The 25,178-nt window shown below is 34.7% G+C and overlaps 1 protein-coding gene across 3 annotated transcripts in view; it reads left to right on the forward strand.

The window, feature by feature from the left end:
- Positions 1 to 25,178, forward strand: part of EYS (EGF-like photoreceptor maintenance factor) — a 1,786,799-nt gene that overhangs the window by 104,377 nt on the left and 1,657,244 nt on the right. For all 3 annotated transcript variants that reach the window (XM_078001263.1, XM_078001264.1, XM_078001265.1), the window contains exon 5: positions 10,584 to 10,698. In XM_078001263.1, coding sequence (XP_077857389.1) covers positions 10,584 to 10,698 — 115 coding nt within the window. The remainder of the gene's footprint in view (positions 1 to 10,583; positions 10,699 to 25,178) is intronic.

A 25,178-nucleotide genomic window follows, 5' to 3' on the forward strand; every position in this document is an offset into this window, starting at 1 on the left:
TATAGGGCACAAGCAGAGGAGTTAGCTTAGATAGGATGGCAGATGTTAAATGAATTGTAATGGAAGGAACAGTAGAATAGGTTGCTTAAATGTGTGGTTGTTGAATCATTTGGAAAGTGTCTTCTGATGGACTCAGGTGAAATAAGCAGCAATGTCTGATGAAATAGCAATCAAAGTGAGTATGAGGAAAATAGAGTGTTACTGACATGCTACAGCATCTCCTTGAAGTAAGTGAACATGAATTTAAAGTAAGTTCAGTCTACAATCATGTGTGTCAATCTCAAACCCAGTGTAGTTTACTCATATGCCCATCAGAAATAGTTAGGGTATTGAATTAAAGTAGGATTGAGCCTTGACCAGGGTATGACAATGGAGGGGAAAGAGAGCGATTTAAGGGTGTATGCAATAAGTGATTATAGAAGTAAAAGGTGTAATCTAATTCACACAAGGAGGCAGTAGAGAATATGTTGGGGATGACAGACACTGAAATGTTGGTAGGGTCAATGGATTGTGGGATGGAATAAGCACTAGGGGAGAAAAGAACTACAAGGAGTAAATTAGAAAGAGAAATGAGGCTGTGCATAGAATATAAAATACTTAACATCAAGATTATGTAAGTTAACATTGTGAAGATAATATAGTTATATATTATGGTAGTATATAGCATACTAGAGTGGGAGTAGGTTGTAGAGTTAGAGGGAAAATTCAGATCTTTGAGTTGAGACAATATACTCCTAGGAGATGCTAATGTTGCAAATAAATAAACTTTGCAGATATTGAAATAATGAAGACACTTAGGTGTTCTCCATGCCTTGGCTATTGTGATAAAGAGAATGTGATGTGTTTGCATGTGTATGTATGTAATATTGCACAGCCACATAAAGAAGGAAATTCTGTCATCTGCAACAGCATGGATGAATGTTGAGTGCATTATGCTAAGTGAAATAAATCAGACAGAGAAAGACAAACATTGTATCATCTAACTAATATGTAAAATTTTTTAAAGTCAAAGTCATAGAAACAGAATACTGGTTTTCAGGCAGTTGGGGCTGAGAGAAATGGGGGAGGGTGTTCCAAGGGTTATAATATTGTATATTTCAGTACAGTTAGAAGAAAGAACTTGAAATGTTTCCAAGACATAGAAATGGTAAATACCGGAAGTGATGGATGCCCTAAATCTGACTTGATCATCACATATTCTAAGCATGAAACGAAATATCACATGTATCTCATAAATATGTACAAACGGTATGTATCAAGTAAAAAAAAGACAAAAAAGATGAATAACCTCTGGGGAATTAATGTTCAAAGTAATGACTATAGCTAAAAATGTTGCATTGCATACTTGAAATTTGTTAAGAGAATAGATCTTACCTGCTATCCCCCCACACATACAAATGATAACTGTGCAAGGTGACAGATATGTTAACTAAGGGTAATCATTTCACAATATATAGTATACCAAATCATTATCACGTTTTACACTTTAAATTTATATAACTTTGTCAATTATGCTTCAATAAAGTTGGAAAAAATAACAAAGTAAGGTTGGGATTGCTGGGCGTGGTGGCTCATGCCTGTAATCCTAGCACTTTGGGAGGCTGAGGCGGGAGGATCACGTGAGGTCAGGAGTTCAAGACCAGCTTGACCAACATGGAGAAACACTGTCTCTACTAAAAATACAAAATTAGTCAGGCATGGCGGCACATGCCTGTAATCTCAGCTACTCGGGAGGCTGAGGCAGGAGAATCCATAGAACCCAGGAGGTGGAGGTTGTGGTGAGCCTAGAGCACACCATTGCACTCCAGCCTGGGCAACAAGAGTGAAACCCTGTCTCAAAACAGACAAACAAACAAAGAAAGTAAGGTTGGGATTACATTAGAGAAAGATATAACAAGTCAGATGTTAAATGTTAAAGAATTAGAGGGGATGCTCAGGAAGGTTAGCTATGACTATGACAAGGAGAAGATATGGGTAGCATGGTTTGATGGCATCATCTTCAAATAAGTAAGGCTTTTAAGGAGGATAGGGCATGAGGAACAGATAAAGACAACTATACAACATGTAGACATTGAGCTGTGAGAGAAGAGGGAGAGAGAATAGCCACCACTTGAGAGTTTACAGTCAAAGGAAAGAGATTCCTAAGCAGAATATGAAAGAAGTGTACAGAGCTGCTTGGGGAAAAAGAATCACACATTGAGGGATGACTTGGAAACTGCTGACTTCCTGGGGTATCTGAGGTAATGGTAATCAGGGATTAATTTTAACGGCCTCAAAGGTAGATCAGAGTGGGTTGACTGTGAGTGTTGGTATGAAGTTAGTAGTGCTGGGTTTTGTTAGGAGCTCACAGAGCTCAATAGACATTTGGAAATTCCTCCAAAGGCAGTGCTAAATCTACAGGACTCTGTATTCCACTTCACTTACACAGGTGGCATTGTCCACGGCGCTGCAGGACACAGCTCCAGTGATGCTTCCTAGAGTCCTTGATCACCTCTTGGATGGAAGTTCAGAAGGGAAAGTCATTGTGACCTGACATGTAGGTTTCTGAATTCTCCACCATACTTCCCACTTGTGTAGAGTGGAAAGTGTTTATTCACCAAAGTCACGTACTGGCTTTGAAGATTATCATGAACTACATTATTAATATTGCCATTTTACACACACAAACATTCTCTCTCTCTCTCTCTCTCTCTCTCTCTCTCTCAATTTTTACTGAATGCAATGACTCCAATATTCTCAACATATCAGGAGGATCAAACTTTTACTGCTTAGAGTAAAATGAGGAAATGAACCAGGAAATGAAGTTTCATTAAGCCACCTGGTGTCTTTCTAATATAACAATTTTTCAAGTCTGAAAATCAACTATTTAACCAAATTAATTGGGAGAAAACTTTGTAAAATATGCCACTGAATAGATATTAGAAAAATATGAATACTATGTTTTTAAAAATCAGAAATGTTGTGGTACCGAGAATTTTGCTTTCTAAGCCTTTTATTTTCTCCTCCCAGATTCTGAGATATTTCAAGGGATAATGATGTTCTCTTTTATATTCTCAGCTTATTGTATTTTTTTTTCTGTTTTCTACTCACTGAATTTATATTATAACTTACACTACTTAAATTTCAATTTGATGTATTAACATATCTTCCCCCACCCCCACCCACAAGTCAGTTTCAGCATTTTTTAAATTTGGCTTGTGATAAATCTCACCATGTCAGTCATGGGTAAACTTAAGGTTTTCAGTTTATGTCACAAATACAACTAATTAAGTATGTATGCACTGTGACTTTGAAATAGAACACTGAATTTGCAGAAATGCATAGGTATACATATTTCAACATATAATAAAATTATATTTTCTTGTTAATTTTGAAAAATGATTTTTAAAATAGCAATCACATATTTGCATGAGGAATTTATTAATTAATGGAATGCTTCCAGTTGGTCACTCAATAATATTCAACAGGAAAGCTTAATCTTTTGGAGTTAATTTTCTCAAAAGCTGGGCTGCTACATTTTTCTTTGCTTGAAATCAATAGTCACATTTATAAGGCTAACTTTTGGATCCATCATTCTGAAATTTAACATAGGAAAAAGTTTTTTAAAGTTTAAATATAGTTTTTAACTTCAGATTCTGGTCATAAACTATATAACTATTAAAAATATCTAGGACATTGTTGCCATTTTCTCATGAAGAGTAACTTTTGATACTATTAATACGACTTTACATTCTGGGGTACTGTTGTAAGTGACAGGAGGTATCCTGTAATCTGGCCCCTTAAGTGCCTCATTTAAGAACATATGTTCTCATAAGTATAAACTTTTTTCCTTCCTTGGATTATTAATTTCCATATAAAATATAATAAGTTAATACAGACATATGCACATAAAATTTGAATTAACATCATGAAATCTTTAAGTCTTCCTGGCATACCTGATTAAAGGAAACTTAGCCCCATAATGCTCTGCACAACCTCCAATATTTCTTAATATCCAATATTCTTCCACTGTGTCTTCTGTATCTCATTTTGTCCACAGAATATTTTCCAAGTATCCACAATATATTTTCTTTTTCTTTAATTTTTTATGTTAATTTTTTAGTTTTTAGAGACGGGATCTCACATTTTCACCCAGGCTGGCATGTAGTGTTGCAAACCAAGCTCATGTCAGTCTCAACCTCCTGGGCTCAAGCAATCTTCTCACCTCAGCCTCCTGAGTAACTGAGTAGCTGGGATTATTCACCTGGCTAATTTTTCCAAAAAAAAAAAAAAAAAAAAAAAAATTGTGGACATAGGGTCTTACTATGTTGCCCAGGCTGGTCTGGAACTCTTGGAGTCAAGAAATCCTCCTGCCTCAGCCTCCCAAAGTGCTGGGATTGCAGATATAAGCCACACGCCCAACCCACAATATTTTTTCTATACCTTCCTTTCTTTTTCTCACTGAAATCTGAGGACAGTTTTTCTTGTAGCCTTCTTAGTTGGTCAGTATTCATTCTTCTACAGTTGTGTACCACAGACAATGAAGTATATAGACAGCGTTGCCTTTGTTGCCATATTCAGGCCGTTTTTTTTCCCTTCTCCTTCTGAAAACCCTAGCCAGCAGCTGTATCTTGTCTCTCTCTCTGACTCTCTCCCCCTTACCCTCTCCCTGGCTCGTTTTCTAGTAGCTTTACTCTCAGTTTCTGCTTATCCTTTACTAAATGTTTTAGCATCTAGCTTGCTGACCTTTTCTTTATCACCACTGTGGTGATATTTTTTGATAACTTTGGCATCCCTCTTGGTAATCCACTCACTTTGGTTGTTTAAATTTTTTGATAATTATTTTGCTAATTTTCCCCTCTCCTTCACCTCAGTCCATCTCCCATGGTCTTATCGTATAAGTTATCATGCCTGTAATTGCACACCCTGCAATACCTTTAATTTAAATTCTTTCACTGTCTGATCACCACTTCCTGTATTTCAAGTTCATTCACTCATGCACTGTAATGACAAAATTTCATAAATTTTTTAAAAAGCAACAGGCACCTCAAATTATATGACTGCATTGACACTCCTGTGTCTAGTGCCCACTGCAGGTCCCCATTTTCTTTTTAAAAACATACTTACACATCCACTTTCAAATTCCTTGACTCTTTTTCTATGTTCCATTGACCTGAAAACACTAAACCTGTTTAATTCTCATCCTACCATTAAACTCTTGTCCATTTTATATATATCTAATATAGCAGCTCAAACTTAATGTATTCCAAATTCATAATTGATTATTGAGTCCTGGACAAACCTTCTTTTCTGCCAGTATTTGTTTATATTACTCTTTGATTTCTTCATTTCTCTCTTTTGACACATCTTGTCCATCAACAAATCCTTTAAACTCTCCCATAACTACATGTCATGGATATGAACACTTTTATCATTATGAATGTTAACACCCTTGTTCAAGTCAAATTCTCAGCTGGAACATTTCAATAACCTCCCTCTTGACCTCATTGTTTCGAACCTTCATTCTGGTGCATGTCAAATAGTGAATGGATGTCTCATCAAAAAAGCTAATATTTTGGTGGAGATTTGAATGATGTGAGGGAATGTACAGCTGTCTAAGGGAAGAGTGTTCATGGCAGAGGAAGTACCTATTGCAAAATCCTTAGCCTATTCAGCCTACCCATGCATGAGTCCAGACTAACTGCTCTGGAGAAAGCAAGGGAAGTAGCAGAAATGAAGATAGAAGAGAAATCAGAATCTGGGGCAGTTTTAGATCATGAATGCCTTTTTAAAGTCTTTCATTTTCAGTCTAAGTACAATGGCAAGTGTTGCAGTGTTGCTGGCAAATGAGTTATATTATTTGGCTTATATTTTTAAATTGTCGTGTGACTGTTGTTTTGAAAGGAAACTATACAGAGACGTGGGCAGATGCAAAGAGACCTGTTAGTAAGCTATTATAGTAATTATAGTATAGTAATCTGGGTAGGACAGTGACTTAGATTAGAATTGGAGGGAGGGCATAGTAAGAAGGGGTTGGATTGTGGATGTATATTTAAGATGGAGTCAATACAATGTTTCTTTAGAGTGGACTGAATGAGAAAGAAAAAGAACAAATATAGTGGCTCTATAGTTTTTGACCTGAGCAACTAGAAAACAGATTGTCATTATTTTAGATGCTGAAAGTTACAGGTAAAGCACGTGTAAAATAGTTTGCTTATTTATCATTTTTTTATCCACAAAAAATCCACATAAAATATATGTTTTAAAATCATGTTATTCCTCTGCCGATGTGATTCAGGGGGTTCCCGTGCATTAATAAAACATAAAGTATTTAAAATGCTTACAAGGTGAGCCATATTTTCCTCCTGCCTCTCTCTCTGCCACTATCTCCTACTAAGTCACCACTTTGGTCTTTGAGATGTTTCCTGAATATCTCAAGGACCTCCTGCTTCAAACCTCAGTATTTGCCATTCCCTTTTCTGAAGTGCACGCTTCCCAGAAAGCATAGTAGCAATTTGTACACTCCTTCAGCTATTCACTCAACCATTATCTCCTCAAAGATGCCTTTCCTGTTAATCCTGACACAGCGTTGAAATACTTCTTCTCAATTTCTCCCTCCACTTTTATCTGAATTAAATTAATTAATTATATAACACCTCTCCCTATCTGTCATTATACTCATGTATTGTTAATTTCCCCTCCCTTCCCCATAAACTAATGTATAATAAGGCAGAGGAGTTGCTGTTTTAATAGGTTTAATACTAGCTTTCTATATTCTAGGATAGAGGCATAGCATGTTAATTTTAATTATCAAATACAGATAGTTTTGTCTTTATTCTTATTTTCATCTTTAAATAACTTTTACATCTGAATTATTTGCTTCCTGAGATCCAGGAAGTGACCTTGTTGCTCAGTTTATGGTTAAAAGATAAATTCATCATATGAAGTAGTCCATAAGTCTAGACATTTGTCTGTGCTCATACAAGTCACAGTGTGTAAGCATGCAATAGTGTTGCAAAGATTCTATTATAAAAATAAATCTTAATTTCCTTCAAAGGCTTTTTTGCCCAAGTAGTGGAATAGGTACATGACAGCATTGAAACTGATACAAGTAACTTTCCATCAGAATCTCCATGTATGCATGATGAAACAAGAGAGACAAATGTGAACTACAATGCTTTGAGGCAAAAATTACAACTTAAACATTATAAAAATTATAAATATAATTTTGTTCATGTCCTGGAAAAAAATATATCAAAAATTGATTCTAAGTTTTCAAACAAGTGATGAGAGTATTTCAAGATAGCACAGGAAGAGAAAACTATTTGAAATTAGTTTATAGCTATCTCCTTTCCATTTACTAGACTAGTATAGAGTTTGAAAAAGCTGTTTCGGCCACTGGAAAACTTTAAGCAAAAGTATACTTCTAATTTGAAGTTAACGCTTTAAAAAATATTTTTTTCTAATTTTTTGTTTTATGAAATTACTTTATTATTTTAATGCAGTAATAATTTTTACTAACAGTTTGTTAGTAAAATATTGAACATTTTATTTTTAATTTTATTAAATTTATGGGCTTTTCTTAATATTTAAAAAATACATTTTGAAACCTATTTAAGATGTAGTAAATATTGTTTCACTGATTTTTATTTTAATTTATAAATTATTCTAACTTTAAAACTAAATAGCAGTTATAAATACTAATACTTCTGTATTACATAAAACATTTATCAAAATGCTGGTGATGGAATTTTGTTCTGATATTGCCGTCCCTACTCTATTAATGCTGCGTTACCAACAGTGCCCGACACTTCTCATTAAAATCAGTAGTGTGCATTCCACAGGTCACTGGACAAAGTTTGGAATACTATGTCCAAAAAATAGAGTAAAGCTAATTAACTAATGAATATTGGCTTTATTGGGAAAACCTAATAATAGAAAGATATTGAAGTCGGTGGTTAAGAAATCATTTTAGGAAGAGAACAAGTAAAAGAAGATTAGAGTATGTCTTTTTTTTTTGTCTCCTCTTTTCCACTATTGTATTTTATTTTCCTTGTGTTTTTTTTTTCTTCCCTTTCATGTATCTTCACAGATCCTCACTGCTTTCCTATCTATCATCTCCCATTTTACCACTAAAATGACACCTTAAATATTTCCATCACAATCATGAGGTTACCCTTACCCTAAAGTCTCAAAATAGTTTTATATAAAACACAACTATAAATTGGATGTTTTAGAAATATGGTGATCTGAAAAGTCTTTCTTTTCTCTCCCCCCATATTTACCACAATTGGCCTCTGACTAAAATGGCTGCTAGACACCTAGCGTAGCTCAAATTAGTTAGCTGTAAGTCTCTCTGACCATTTCAACAGGAGTTAATGCACTTTTGTAAACACATTTCTTAAAAAGGTCTATGTTGTTCCAGAGTTTGCTTTTGTTTTCTTTGCTTTTGTTTTCTCTGTTTTGCATTCTTCAATGTCAAGGCTACTATTGAAACTTTCTTTTTCCTTGAGAGCAGGCTGAGTTGATAGGATGTAATTTTTCTTACGAGTAAGACTTGGAAGCTCCTTTTAGATTTCAAGCTATCACTGCGAGTGGCGGATTGGAGATGATTGCCTGAAACTCAGTAGGAAAATTTTCCGAAGGAAGAGGAGGGGAGGGGAGGGGAGGGGAGAGGAGGGGAGAGGAGGGCTTCTAAGTTTAGGATACAAGTGCAGGTTTCTTACACAGGTAAACTTGGGTTATGGGGATTTGTTGTACAGATTATTGTATCATCCAGGTATTAAGCCTAGTACACATTAGTCCTCCACCTTTGGATTAAACCTCTCTGGGGCACACATTGCAGATAGTATTTGGGGGCCTCTTACCTAGTATATATGAGAGTAGAAAATCTTTGGCCCTTTTTTTTTTTTAATTGGATCAATAAAACCTGCTGTGTTTAGAAACACTTTCTCAGAGTTGCTGCTGCCCAGTGCTCGTCCAACACCCTTTGGATCTGATTCTTCTTAATGGCTGAATATTCATTCTTCAAGTCATAGACCTGATCCTGTTCTTTGGAAACTGCAACACAAAATAAGTCAAAATATCACATGCATCTTTAACTGCTGTTGGCCAATTCAGTCCATTCTAACTCAAAAGGAAAATTGAAACTCATCAACTTTTAGGATATGCTAAAGCTCTTCTCTTCTTCTCTATGCTACTACATGCTCATCCTCAATAGGAAGGGATGCTACCTTTCATTAAGTTGGTATTTGGAGTGATTTCTGTATATCTAGCTAGGCCCTCCGAATGAGAGATGTAAAGTAAATATATCTTACTATCTGTGGAGTAGTAGAGTAAAATACATAAAGATTTTCATCTATGAAATAGCAGAGTATAATACACTTAAAGTTAGGACAAATTTAATTTTATTAACCACTCTAAAATTTTTAAGTAATATGGCCAAAGCAACTAATGTAATTTCTATGAGTATGTTTCCTCATTTATAAAAGTGATAAATAATAATAATATATTTCACAACTTACAAGAATTGAATGAGAACATAAGAAAATTATGTAAAAGTAATTAGCCTAGTGGCTGGCATGTGGTGGGTGCTGAAAAAAAAAAAAAACTGGATGATTATTTCTGATATAAATGGAGAAATAATTTAATTCTGCAAGATGAAAATGCATAGCTGTGTGCCTCAAACTACAGGAAAGATAAATTACTAAGGCATTTTATTGATGCTATTTCAGTGAAATTGTGCCAACAAGGCCTTTGATCCCTTTTATGAAATTATTTTTTGTTCTTATAACAGATTTAAAACAATAAATACATAGTTAAATTCCATTCATTAATAAATAGCTTCTACCAACTTAAAGTCATGAGAAGTGATATTTTTGGTCTTAAAATATTTGGTGTTTACATTAGAAAAAACAGTATTTCATTTGGGGCTCCATTTATTTTATACTAGAAAGTTTACTAAATATGATTTAAGGCACAGTAGTATTTCCTGCAAATTAAGGAGAAGTGAGGGCAGTGGAAGCCAGAACACCAGTGTGTGTTCTTTAGCAACTTGTAGATTTCAGTTAATGAAGTACAGTAGACTGGAATATAGATTGTTTGAAAAACAATTGTAAGAATGACAACTAACAAATAGAAGTCCTCTAAGTAGCTCATCTATAACTAGACCATTATCATCCACCGGCACTCTATCCTGTCTCAAATTCATGTAGTCGTGATTAAATCCTGCTAGCACATCATCGCTATATAATGGCTCTACTAAACATTAAAAAATCACATTTGTCATCTTTTTTCTTCACATTTCAGTACTTTTCCAGAACATATATTGTATTGTTAATTATCAGTTTAGGCCAAAGTTGATTTTATTCTTAAATTCCCAAAAGAGATTATTAAGAGCATACATTGAAAATGTAGTTTACTATAATTCTTTCCAAATACAAAAATATGAGGTTTTTGGCTAAGATCACAGGTATGTAGGAAAAAAATGATTAATAATACCATATAATTTAAACAAAGCCTTGTTCCTTTGGAATAATGTTAATAGGCTTTTCTGAAAATATTTAAATTATATTTTTTTCTAATTTATACTGATGTATTTACAGCTGTATGTCAGGATTTACTGGAAAAAACTTTGAGAAAGTAATTGACCACTGTAAACTGCTCAGCATCAACTGTCTGAATGAAGAATGGTGTTTCAATATAATTGGAAGATTCAAAGTAAGTAATTTAATACATGGCAACATAATTTAGCACTTCAAAATACAATAGATTCAGTCAGTCTATATTTCAAATATTCCTATTAATCTTAGCCAGAGAAATACATCCTTATATGTATATTTAAATATGACTTCTGTAAAGCTTAGCAATAGGGGTTTTAATTTATAAGAATTATGTTGGGAGGGAATTAATAAATGTTCTAGGAGGTGTTTTTATTATAAAGTAAGTGTAAAGCTAATTGAGTCCTGGTGATACAACTCTTAGTATATAAAACCCCAGTTACTAATACTTTAAGCTCTTTAACTAGATGAGAAATAAAATCAGTCTAGTGATTGTTAGGGTCCACAAAATATGCTTTTTTTAGTGAATAGTTTTTGAAATTAATTTACAAATACAAAATATCTGTGCTACACATGGTAAGGGATATTTTACAACCTAGCAATGTTATTTATAGGTGTGTCTATTGGAGAAATTATCAGGTATTTACTAAGACAGACATACACAGGAATTTTCACTTCAAATCTGAAACAAAACCTTGTACAAAAGAGAATGGACAAATTCATCATGGTGTAGTCTTACAATGGAATTTTAAAAACTATTTAAAATGAATAGACAATAGCTATATGTATTAATTCTTACAAATATAAAAATATTGAATTTGAAAATGTTATTCATGTACAGTGTGACAATATTACTCAAAGTTGTAAAACAAATGTATACATGCTTCTGTAATTACATAAATGTATATCAAAGGTATAAACACAAACTTGAGGATTACACACACCAGCTTTATTTGAAAGGCAACCTATAGGGAGGTAGATGGGAGAATGAAATCAGGGAGAGTACAAAGGGGACTTCCAATGTTTCTGCAAAGTTTTGTTTTTCAAAAAATACTTTTTTTGAGAAATACGGCAAGAAAAATAACTACAACGTGAAGATAGAATAAATAAAAGTAGTACGGTTGTGATAAGCATACCTCATTACTATTCATTAGAAAGCTATAAAAATTAAAAAGTAGAACTAACAAGTTAAATATGGCAAAATTCCAGGATTCAATATAATTTTTTAGAAACCAGTAGTGCTTTTGTAATATAACAACAATGAATTAAGACATGAAACTAAAAATTAATACTATAAAAGTGAAAAAAGTATGATTATAAGTGTATCAAAGCACTTCAGAAAATGTTTAACAAAATGTGGCCAAGACCTCTATGTTAAAAACTAAAAAAAAAGATAACAGAGGGAAATTAAATATGCCCTATAAATAAAGTTATAATATATTTATGAATTAGAAAAATTAATATTTTATGATATCCTCTCTTCTTACTGATATTAACAAGTGTTTTGTAGAAATGGGCAAGCTGATTATAAAACTGATATGAAACATCAAAGGACCTCAAATAGCTAAGTAATCAAAAATAACAGCAAATTTGAAGGATTTTACGAACATGATTTCAAGAGTTATTTTCAAGCTAGAGTATCAAGGCAGTGTGGTACTGGCATGTGATGCTTAATACTGAGTGTCAACTTGATTGGATTCAAGGATGCCAAGTATTGACCCTGGGTGTGTCTGTGAGGATGTCGGCAAAGGAGATTGACATTTGAGTCTGTGGGCTGGGGAAGGTAGACCCACCCTCAATCTCGGTGGGCACCATCTAATCATCTGCCAGCATGACCAAAATATAAAGCAGGCAGAAAAACATAAATAGGTTAGACTGGCTTAGCCTCCCAGCCTACATCTTTCTTCTGTGCTGGATGCTTCCTGCTGTCAAACATTGGATTCCAAGTTCTTCAGCTTTGGGACTCAGACTGGCTTACTTGCTCCTCAGCTTGCTGACAACCTGTTGTGGGACCCCGTGATCATGTGAGTTAATACTCCTTAATAAACTCCCCTTTGATATAAATCTATCTTCTTAGTTCTGTCCCTCTAGGGAACCCTGAATAATACATAGCATAAGGATGAACTAGAAGATGTCACACACACACACACACACACACACACACACACGCACACGAAAGGCGAGTTCAAAGATAGATCCACAGGGAAATTTCTTTCTATCTCAAAAACACCAAGATAATTTAATGAACAAAGGAACATCTTCTTATTAAAACACACTTGGAAAAAAAGTGACTCCATACCCCCTACCTCAAACCACACAATAATTAATTTTACATGAAGCATAAACCTGAGAGAAAAAGAGAAATTTATAAAACTTCTAGAGAATAAAATGGAGCAAAAAAAAAAAAAAAGGATGATGTTCTTTATGACCATGCATTAGACTAAACTTTGTTAGATAGGGCACAAAATTAAATGGTTTATTGAACTTAATTAAGTTTAAAAACTTCTGTGCATCAAAATAATTTTTACAAAGATAATAACCAGGGATTACCCATCTAAATTTACATTGGAAGTAAACTTAATCATAATAGAGGTATGTGTTGTTCACATGAGATAATATGAAATAAAATGTCTTTATTGAAACAAAATGATGTCTTTATTGAAACAAAATGATGGAAAAAATCGAGAGAAGTACTAATCAAAAACTGGTTGATGCCTACCTTACTTTTATGTAAAATAGACTTTAAAACTTAAAAATCAGAAATTGTAAAATTCTGATTTTTAAAATTCTTAAAATTAATAAATTAATAAATTCTCTTTCATGGTGGGGTGTATTTGTTTCTTCGTGCAAAACTATATCTGAGTTATATTGTCCATTTTTAAAGGGAAAGAAATAAAATTAGAAAATATATATTGTATAGACAATCTTTAGATATCAATGAAAATAAAAGGTAAATACACATTTTAAGTGTTCAAACTGTCTCAAATTTTTAAATTTTATTTTATTTTATTTTACTTTAAGTTCTGGGATACATGTGCTGAATGTAAGTTTGTTACATCGGTATATATGTACTATGGTGGTTTGTTGCACCTATCAACTCCTCATCTAGGTTTTAAGCCCCACATGCATTAGGTATTTGTCCTAATACACTCCCTACCCTTCGCGCCACCCCACCTGATGTGCCTCAGTGTGTAATGTTTCCCTCCCTGTCTCCATTTGTTCCCATTGTTCAACTCCCACTTATGAATGTTTGCTTTTCTGTTCCTATGTTGCTTTGCTAAGGATGATGGTTTCCAGCTTCATCCACGTCTCTGCAAAATACATGAACTCATTCTTTTGTTATGACTGCATAGTATTCCATGGTGTATATGTGCCACATTTTCTTTATCCAGTCTATCATTGATGGGCATTTGGGTTGGTTCCAAGTCTTTGCTATTGTAAATAGTGCTGTAATAAACATACGTATGCATGTGTCTTAATAGTAGAATGATTTATAATCCTTTGGGTATATACTCAGTAATAGAATTGCTGGGTCAAATGGTATTTCTAATTCTAGATCCTTGAAGAATCACCACACTATCTTCCACAATGGTTGAACTAATTTACACTCCCATCAACAGTGTAAAAGTGTTCCTATTTCTCCATATCATCACCAGCATCTATTATTTCCACGTTTTAATGATCATCATTCTAATTGGTGTGAGATGGTATCTCATTGTGGTTTTGATTTGCATTTCTCTAACGACCAGTGATGACGAGGTTTTTTTCATATGTTTGTTGGCTGCATAAATGACTTCTTTTGACGGGTGTCTGTTGATAAACTTTGCCCATTTTTTTATGAGGTTGTTTTTTTCTTGTAAATTTGTTTAACTTCCTTGTAGATTCTGGATATTAGCCTTTTGTCAGATGGCTAGATTTCTCACTTTTCTCCTTATTTAATCTGGCTAGTGGTCTATTTATTTTGTTAATCTTTTCAAAAGAACAGTTCTTTGATTCGACGATTTTTTGAAGGGTTTTTCGTGTGTCTGTCTCCTTAAATTCTGCTCTGATCTTACTTATTTCCTCCCCTTCCTTGTGGCATCAATCAGCATTCTGTGTCTAACTAATCAAGTGGGGACTTGGAGAACTTTTCTGTCTGGCACTCTCTGTCTAGCTAAAGGATTGTAAATGCACCAATGAGCACCCTGTCAAAACGGACCAAGCAGTTCTCTGAAAAATGGACCAATCAGCAGGATGGGGATGGGGTCAGATAAGGGAATAAAAACAGGCTGCCCAAGCCAGCAGTTGCAACCCACTCCAGGTTCCCTTCCACACTGTGAAATCTTCATTCTGTCGCTGTTTCCAATAAATCTTGCTGCTGCTCACTGTTTGGGTCCCCACCACCTTTATGAGCTGTAACACTCACCACAAAGGTCTGCAGCTTTCCTCCTGAATCCGGCAAGACCACGAATCCACCGGAAGGAAGAAACTCCAGACACATCTGAACATCAGAAGGAACAAACTCCAGACACACCATCGTTAAGAACTGTAACACTCACCGCGAGGGTCCGCAGCTTCGTTCTTGAAGTCAGTGAGACCAAGAACCCACCAATTCCAGACACAATGGCACAGTCCGTCATGGCTTCCCTTGGCTAGCGTAGGGATGTCCCTGACCCCTTGCACTTCCGATGCAAGGAATGCCCTACCCTGCTTCTGCTCGCCTTCCATGGGCTGCACCCACTGCCTAACCAGTCCCAATGAGATGAACAGGGTACCTCAGTTGGAAATGCAGAAATCAGAAATCACTCACCTTCTGCATTAGTTTTGCTGGGAGCTGCAGACTGGAGCTTTTCCTATTCAGCCATCTTACCACATCTGGTAATCCAAACTGTCAAAAAGTTAATGAAATATTGTTTAAGGCAATATGAAGCTATCATTTTATATATTCATATCACAGAACATTAAAGTATACACAGTTTATATTTCTGTATCACAAAGGAAAATTGAGACAGCATGTTCACACGTATCCAGGAAAAATATGACTTGTAATAAGCTCACTGAATGGCGGTAGAGCAGTATGTGCTGGAAATTTTTCAACCTGTAATAATTCAGAAATATCCAAAGTAAATTTAAAAGATTATATAAAACATGCATACAAAATATTCATTATAATATTTATTGTAAAGGAAAATCAAATTAAACAACAAAAATAGTAAAAATTATAGTGTATCCATATAATAGAAGATGAATCTGTGTGGCCTTGTTTTTCAAGCTTCTTAATCACATTGAAAATGCTCAAGTTGGCCGGGCGCGGTGGCTCAAGCCTGTAATCCCAGCACTTTGGGAGGCCGAGACGGACGGATCACGAGGTCAGGAGATCGAGACCATCCTGGCTAACACAGTGAAACCCCGTCTCTACTAAAAATACAAAAACTTAGCCGGGCGAGGTGGCGGGCGCCTGTAGTCCCAGCTACTTGGGAGGCTGAGGCAGGAGAATGGCGTAAACCCGGGAGGCGGAGCTTGCAGTGAGCTGAGATCCGGCCACTGCACTCCAGCCTGGGTGACAGAGCGAGACTCCGTCTCAAAAAAAAAAAAAAAAAAAAAAAAAAAAAAAAAAAAGAAAGTGCTCAAGTTAAAATATTTTGTGAAAAGCCGTTGTATCATTCTATTATTTTGTTTTAGATATTTGTATGTATTTATCTGCTTGTAAAAAAAAAAATAATTTTTATGTGTTTTCTGAGGTGCTGAAAAGGGTAAAAGTCATTCCAGGACTGCTCCCTCAGAAATTGATTTTACCTTCTAGAGTGGTACAGACACTAGAAAATACATATCAGTAGTGGAGACTTTCCCAAGTAGCAGAAAGCATAAGGGAAGGGAGCCATTTAGATGGCAAAAGGTGATGTGGGATTTGATGTCATCCATCCCCATTCTCATTTAGCATTTAACATGAAAATTTCTTAGCATATTTGATTTGGTTTGATGGAAACATTAAAATATCCAAAGCCTGTGACCTGCCTGGCCCAGGGACAAATTGAAACAGACAAGGACACCGAAGCAAGGATCCAAAGAGAAACATGGAGGAAAATGGATTTGGAATTCACAGAGTGGTTCCGTTAGTATGAGGATTTAACATAAGACCAAGTTTAATCAGAGTTTTGATGGCCAGTGGGGCCAGGATGAAATTTGTATTTATTCAGATGTGTATTAAATAAGCTAGAAGAAAATAAACCAACAAATTTGACGGTGGTTTACTCTGGTTAATGGGATTAGACTAAAATTAAAATGAGAACAAAAATATGTTTCTTTTTTAGTATGCATTTAATGAAAGTTCTATGAAGAATAAAGCATTCCTCATAGTAACATTAAGATTAGGAAATTGATATTAATAAAATAGGCTGGAAAATATGAGGAGAGGAAAAAACCCTGTAGGTCAGAACCTTATTAATTCTAAGCCATGCTCTTCATTATGAGTTAAATTTCTCTATTTTCAATTCATTTTCTTTATAATTGAAGTGGCATAAGGATGGCAAACTTTCTCATTGAAACTGTGATGAGGAATATCTAATTAAGCACATTCACAATGTCAATTGCATTCTCAATATTAAAAATATAAATGGCCTCAGTGATAAAACAATTGTTGCTTTACAATTGAGAGTGTTAGGTTTCTAATCACCATCACATAAGTATGAACTATTGAACAGATTAAGAGCTCGTGGAAGAAAAAGAAAACAAAAAAGTGTAGTTATTTTCATGTTTATATAAATAGATGACATCCAATACATTTAAAAATGTTTGATATTATGTGCATTGTAATTGTAAAATACAGGTACTATGCAATTAAATATTATTTATTATGCCTTACAGCAATGATTCAGACATTCTTTTCCTTATAATTTCAGTAATTTACTGACACATTTATTTTCATTTTGATAGATAATACATATAGTTAGAAATGCAATTTCTGGTTTGTGTCTATTCAAATATTGTATAGCTTCCTAATGTTATGACTTTAAATTATTGATTGTTTTTTGTTATACCATCAAAGAAAATAGCACTGGAGCTTTATACAAAGCTCTTTTGGTTCTCTTCTTTTGCAATTGGCTCAGGAGTGCATATATAAGGATTCAGTTTATGTTTTATCTTGTTTTCTTAAATCTCTTATAAGGCTTCATTAGAGAACCGACAAAAAACATAAAATTTAAAACTAATCTACTTTAACTTCACCATCTGCTTTATTTCTGTGTTCTATTTCTATCCACCAGTTAAATCTTTTTTTTTTTTTTTTTTTTTTTACAATTATCTTCAACAAGAGTGACTTATGTAAACTCACGCTGAAAGAAGTAAAGCTCGAATTAGAATTCCATATGAGTACAATTTGCATTTGGGTAGGATTAAAAGTTTTAAATTTCAGTTGCAACAATTGAAAAATCTAAAGAAAATCTCTCTCTCTCTCTCTCTCTCTCTCTCTCACTCTCTCATTATGTCTGTCCCTCTCTCCTTGCCTCCCTTCCCCCATTACACACACACACACACACACACACACACACACACACACACAGAGGGAGAGAAAGAGAGAGAGAGAGAGGAATTTGAAGGCTCACATAATTAAACTTTGCAGAGAGGAAACCAGGTAAGCTTTTAACCAGAGGCTCAATATTATCATACTTCTCCTTGTTTGCTCTACAATAACAACGATATCATCCTGAAAGTTCCCATAAGAACTCAGACATATTCCTGCTTGAGGCCTTTGTTGTAAGCATTTATACCCAAATTTTCACCCACATTAATTATTCATCAGTTTCTTCATTCTGCATAGGTATTTTCTCAAATGTTACATTCTCAGTTTGTCCTTCTGTAGAAACCCAATCTAAAATGTTAAATACAGTCCTCCCTAGGTATCCGTGGAGTGTTGGTACTAGGGACCCCCACCTACTTGGAAACTTCATGGATGCTCCAGTCTCTTATATAAAAGGATACAGTGTTTGCATATAACCTGTCTACATCCTCCCATATACTTTACATTATCTATAGATTACTTGTAATACCTAACACAAAGTAAATGCTATGTTGTTATACTCTATTTTTAAAGGAATAATGACAAGAAAAAGGAGTCTATATGTGTTTCATACAGAGGCCACCATCAATTGTCTTAAAAAATATTTTCAGCCACAGTTGGTTGAATCCATGGATGCAGAACTCATGGAGACGGAGGGCTAACCACACTCCCATACTCTCATCCAGCCGATAGGCACCATCTCCTCTTTCTTTTTTTTTTTTTTTTTTTTCTTAACAACTAATTGCCATCTGGCTTCCCAGTTTACAACATAGTTCTTCATACATTCTTTTTATTGACTAGATTAGGCTGAAATGTAATCTCTACGAAGAAAGATATATTTGTTTCTTTGTATGATACTAACTGTCTTCTAGGGAAGGAAGAAATATTGCCCTAAAGGCAAATTATGCCAAATGTAGTTGGTGGAACCCTATTTGTAGGGACTCCCTTATAGAAAGTGCACAGACTACATAAACAGACCAGGAGAACTCTTTCTTAGTAAGGAGATAGTCAGAGCTAATTTGACCAAGACTGGAAAGCCAGATTCCATTTTATAGCAATACATAGAATATGGGAAAAGATGCATGTGTTGAAAGGTGTGAACAATTAAGTGATGCATAAAAAAATTGCATTATGGTTTTATGTAAAAAAAATATATATATAAAAGTCAATCAAAGAAAGAAGCATTACAGCCAGGCCTGTAATGCAAACTACCAAGGAGGCTGAAATGGAAGGATGGCTTGAGGTCAGGAGTTCGAGACTGGCCTGGAATAGATAGTGAGCTGCAATTTCTATTTTTTTTTTTTTTTTCCAATCTGTGTGGTCTGGTGGCACATATCCATAGTCCCAGCTACTTGGGAAGCTGGAGTGTGATAATCACTTTGAGCCCAGGAGTTAAGGCTGCAGTGAGCTATGGTTGTGCCACTACACTTCATCCTGGGGTAACAGAGTGAGATCCTGTCTCAAAAAAAAAAAAAAAAGAAAGAAAGGAAAACAAGGAAAAGAGAAACAGAGGGAGAAAAAAGAAAGAAAGAAAGAAAGAAAGAAAGAAAGAAAGAAAGAAAGAAAGAAAGAAAGAAAGAAAGAAAGAAAGAAAGAAAGAAAGGAAAGAAAGAAAGAAACAGAGAGAGAGAGAAAGGAAGGAAAGATGGAAGGAAGGAAGGAAGGAAGGAAGGAAGGAAGGAAGGAAGGAAGGAAGGAAGGAAGGAAGGAAGGAAGGGAGGGAGGGAGGGAGGAAGGAAGAAGGAAAGAAAAGAAAGAAGCAGCATTGGGTAAGCTAAGTATGTTATGACACTCGAAATATTAGTATACAAAGGTACACAAAATTGCAAAATCTGAAATTCATGCTATGCTGATCTACTAAAGCCTGAATTAAACAGAAATACTGAGACCATTACCTCACCAATTACATTTTAATCTGCCAAAGATAGCTTCTGATTACACCCCAAACCAAATAAACACACTAATATATTCATTCTTTATCAGTCTTCAGAGACAGTTTATTCAGGCTTAGGGACTGGGTTGTCAGTGCCGTAATATGTGCCGAGAGTCACAGACATCTTTGAAAAGAAATAGTTAGAGTCAAAACCAGGAAGATCCCTGGAGGAATCAAGTGTGATTTTTGCCCTCTAGGTAATATGTGGCAATGTCTAGAGACATTTTTGGTTGTCACAAGTAGAGATCAGCGCTGTTACTAGCGTTTGGCTATAGAGGGCAAGTTTGCTGCTAAGGATCCTACAATGCACAGGAGAGCTTCTTACAGTAAAGCAATATTGAATCCAAAATGCCAGTATTGTTGTGGTTGAAAAATTCTTCCTTAGAGGAAGTTTAGGTTGTAGAAAGTGGAAAATAGTAAGACAAAAGGAAAGATCAAATGCATACAACTTTATGAAAGTTAGGGAACCTAGACTTACAGAAGAAAAACTTCTGTTTCAGACTAGCAGACCATAATAACATGAGATAGATTCCAGATTAGGAAATCTTTTTCTGGTTCATGTGGGCATTGCGTCTGAGAGTTAGGTGCACATATTTGGTTAAGACAAATTGTTTTCTTGTTATTTTTCTTGCTTTGTTGGAACAGACTAAGCACTTTTGGTTCAGAATGGTATATATATAAATTGCTTGGTCACAAACTTTCTTTTCAGTTCTTCCCTCTAAAATGCTAACTTACATTAAATTTGCTTGACTTTTTTCCTCTATGTATATTATTAGACATGTAGGTGAAAAGTTTGAAGGATTTTTGTTAAGTAGAATGAACTTGTGTGATAACAGAGAGCTTGTTCTCCTTCATTTTTAAGAAGAGGGGCAGGGGGAAAGGTAGGATTCCAGATGTATTAAGCATAAAATAACAAAATCAAATAGCCACTGAATTGTTCTGATATAGCTTCAACAATACCACATGATCATGATCCATTTCATTCATGTCCTGGTCTATGCCTTACATCTCCTCTCTTCTCTCTTTTTCATGGACATATTTTCAATGTCTCTCTGAAACAACTTCATTAATTGAGTAGTTTACCTTGCTCTTGTACAGACTCTTGGGAGGGAAGTTGGCTTATGCTTAAAGTACTACTTGAAAGAGAGCAGCATCCTCACACTAGCTGTTCACTTCTAAATATTTTTCATGTGCACATGTTACTGTTTTTCTAGTTCTATGATATATTTTAATAATTTAAATTACTATCATATTTTAAATAAGCAAACAAAAATGTGTTTTTACTTGGAAGAATTATTTCAAATAACATAAGAAGCATCTGTCACAGGATTCGTGTTTAAGTCATTCTCAAGTGGTGTTATTGCCATAAAATTGTTAGTCATTCAAAGTGGTAGAAACTTTATTTTTGGTCAACCTTAAATAGTATTATCTGGGCCTTTTTGGTTTGTCCTTTCCTAGGCAGCAAGCAATAATAACGCTTTAGATGTGTTCAACTGAGAAAGATTAATAGAAATCAAAGTTACCACGTAACTTCCATTATGTGTGAAGGATTTGATATACAGGAAATTTACCAGTATCTTAATAGATCTAGGATAAAAATAGAAATTAACATAGTTATTCTGTGTCCCTACCCAAATATCATCTTGAATTGTAGTTTCCATAATCCCCATGTGTTATAGGAGGGACCCAGTAGGAGGCAATTGAATCATGGAGGTGGTTACACCCATGTTGCTGTTCTTGTGATAGTGAGTGAGTTCTCACAAGATCTGATGGCTTTTTTAAGGGGCTTTTTTTCCCTTTTGCTCAACACTTCTCCTTCCTGCTGCCATGTGAAAAAGGACGTATCTGCTTCCCCTTTTGCCATGACTGTAAGTTTCCTGAGGCTTTCCTACCCATGCTGAACTGTGAGGTAATTAAACCTCTATCCTTTACAAATTACCCAGTCTCAGGTATGTTTTTATTAGCAGCATGAGAATGGACTGGTACAGAAATGCTCAGGAATTAGTGCTATGCCAAATTTAGCTCTACATACATGATATGTAAATTAACAGATTTCCAATGAGAAGTACTTTAATAATTTCACAAGTTTTCTGTTGATTGGCTACAATGATTGATATTGGCTATAGAGTAGGAAATATTTAAAGGAGACCTCTAATAATGAATTCATAAACTTCTTCTCTCACACTTTTAAACTTGATTTTTATGCTAGTATCCACTTATAAGAGTAAGCACCAAAGGAGTTGCAAGTTTATCTTTTATCTTGCTTGTTTTCAGCAGAACTTTTGTAGGTGATAAAGTAAATTAAAATAGCTAAAATATAAGAAGTGACAGATCGAGATTGATTCATTCAAATTAGTGCAATGGTTGTGAATAGTTAAAACATTCATATTTAAAGGGAGCATATAAACATTTTAAATGTCTTAGAGAAACTGAGGATGTCACTATGTCTTTACCAGTGCTGGAACAGGAAAAATAATTGGAAAAAAACTTTTTAAACAAGTTGTATTATTTAAAAATTTGCCTGCTATGGTTAAGAATAAACCATTTGTGAAAGAAAAACAAAATAAGATAGGGTTATTTATGTGAACCTATTTCACATTTTGTTTTGGATCCTTATGAAACAGCTATTCTACCAATATGTTTATTAACAGGATTTAGAGCCATACTATCTGTACATCTGCTAAGACTCAGTACTTTAGAAGGAGTTTCACAACTATTTGGGAAAGAAACCAGAACATAAACTTTCTTCAACAGTTTCTGGGCATCCAGAGTATGCTGGGCTGAATAATGGTACCCAAATTTTCCTCTTTGTCCCAATTCCCATAACCTATGGACGTTATCTAACACGCAAAAGGGACTTTGCAGATACGTTGAAGATAAGTATCTTGAGATGAAGAGATTATTCTGATTATCAGAGGGGGCCTGATATAATCACGAAGGTCCATATTAAAAAGTTGCATACAGAAGCAGAGACAGAGAACTTGATATGATAGCAAAGCAGAGATTTGGAGTGTTATCTTTTAAAGTTGAAGGAAGGAAGGAAGGTGCAAGCCAAATAAGATAGGCTACCAATAGAAGCTGAAAAAAACATAAAGAAACAGATTTTCTACTCAGAACCTGCAGAAGCAGCCAGTTTGCTGACATCTTGACTTTACATCAGTAAGACTGATTCCAGATTTCTGACCTCCAGAAATGTTAGAGAATAAATGTTGTTTTATGCCACTACATTTGCAGTGTTTCATTACAGTAGCAATAGAAAGCAAATTCACAAAGGCTTCAAGAAAATTTATTTGTAACACCAAAGTAAACTTGTTAGCTGAAAATCATTAAAGAAGCTCTCTAACTGAACACATAATTTTGAAACTAAATATGGTGATAGGTCCTCTCTAAAAAACGTATATAAAATACACAAAATAAGTCAATCTAGATTTATTCTTAGCAGTCATTTTTAGTCTTAGCTGAGTTTTAGATCCAACGGAAATAACTGATACAAGTGGATTGGGTGTCGATCGGGAAAAACCAAAAGCAGCAAGATGATTGGTTAGTTGAGTATCTCAGAACAAATGGATTTAAATTTCATTAGTTAAAATTCTGCATTTACCTTGACATGGTTGGCACATTTAGAAGATCCATTTGTCAACTGCTTACGGAAACAGCAGACTTTCACAAATGAGATATTGGCTTGTAACATTTTGCTGTCCCATTTCTAACTCAGGAATAGCCCGTGCTAATGGCATATCCTGTATGTGTACATACTTCACTAATTTATTATCCTCATTAAGACACACTTGAGAATGAAAAAGGATCCTAACAGTTGTTTGGTTGGAGTAACAGGCATTAAACTAGGTTTGGTTTACACAAAAGGCACTAACTGGTGTTCTTCACAATATGAACATCTAATGTTTAGAAATTGGTGTCTACATGATTCTTATGTTATCTTTAACAATTGCAAAGTCATGTTTTCACCTTGTACTCAAAAGTCAACAGAAACACTGATTTAAAAAATAAGGCAATCCATGTTACAAAGTGAGAATCATGCATAATTTACTAGACAGCCAACATTCTGATTGCAGATGTAATCACAGGTATTACAAGAGGCCTATGGACTAAGTAATTTTATTTAGCCTCAGTAAGTTTTGGCAAAATCTTTAGTCACTTGTCTTTAGGGAAAACATCTCTCTAATTCTTTTATAATCTCTTAGTGCTATGTAACTAGTACATCTCATTGAAAGAATATTGAAAATATTACATTATGGAAACTCTCAACTCCAGGCACACAATGTTGAACAAGACAGACCATGATCTTACCTTATGCTTTGTAATAGTCACTCACTGAGATATATATATATATATCTCTTAACTTTAATTGCAAACAAAATAAAAGATAAAAGAGAAACCTAACATCAATTGCTGAAAGTTTAGATTTGAAAATAGTGTCCACCTATTACTGAGGAGGGACTGACCACATATACACACTCCCACAGGAGGAGATATAGGACACAGAGACAGAGATCCACAGGTTAATATTGTCTATCTTTTGCTCAGTTCTTCATAATCATTTCCTATCTAAATCTGGGATCAGGCAGAAAATTATTTCAGGCGTAAGAAGTGCAGGCAGATGGAGGGCCAAAACAGGAATCTTCCCAGATCCTGGAAAAAATATGAGTGAGATTTTTGTTGGTTGTTGCTATCGTATATACTTTGGATAAGCTTACTATTAGCAAATATAGGTCAGTCCTTGAGTATTCTTACTTTTGTTATGAGAACAGAGGAAGGAATTTATTCATTCTTTGTTGGCTACCAAGTTTCCCTAGATTGATAGTTGCCTGAAGTCCTGACTGTTTATTTTTCCAGCTGCTCTTCAGAGTTAGGAAGACTTTTTTTAAGCAATGTATCTCAACTCACAAAAAATCCTTTGACAGTATGCAGATGACCAGAACTCCTTAAAATGAGGTGGAGAGTTTAATTATGCAATTGTACCAAAAATGCTTGATACACACTATCACTCAGATTTTCATCAAAAGAAAAAGTTACTTTTCGCATTTGAATAGTGAATTTAGAAATCAGAAGAAACATATTTCATTTTTTTCTAAATTTAGCCACCTCTCCTCTAACTCCATAATATTCTACTTGGCCAAGTACTTGTTTTAATACATGTATCCTATCTCTTTAA

This window comes from Macaca mulatta, chromosome 4 (assembly GCF_049350105.2).
Source record: "Macaca mulatta isolate MMU2019108-1 chromosome 4, T2T-MMU8v2.0, whole genome shotgun sequence".
NCBI classification, from domain to species: domain Eukaryota; kingdom Metazoa; phylum Chordata; class Mammalia; order Primates; family Cercopithecidae; genus Macaca; species Macaca mulatta.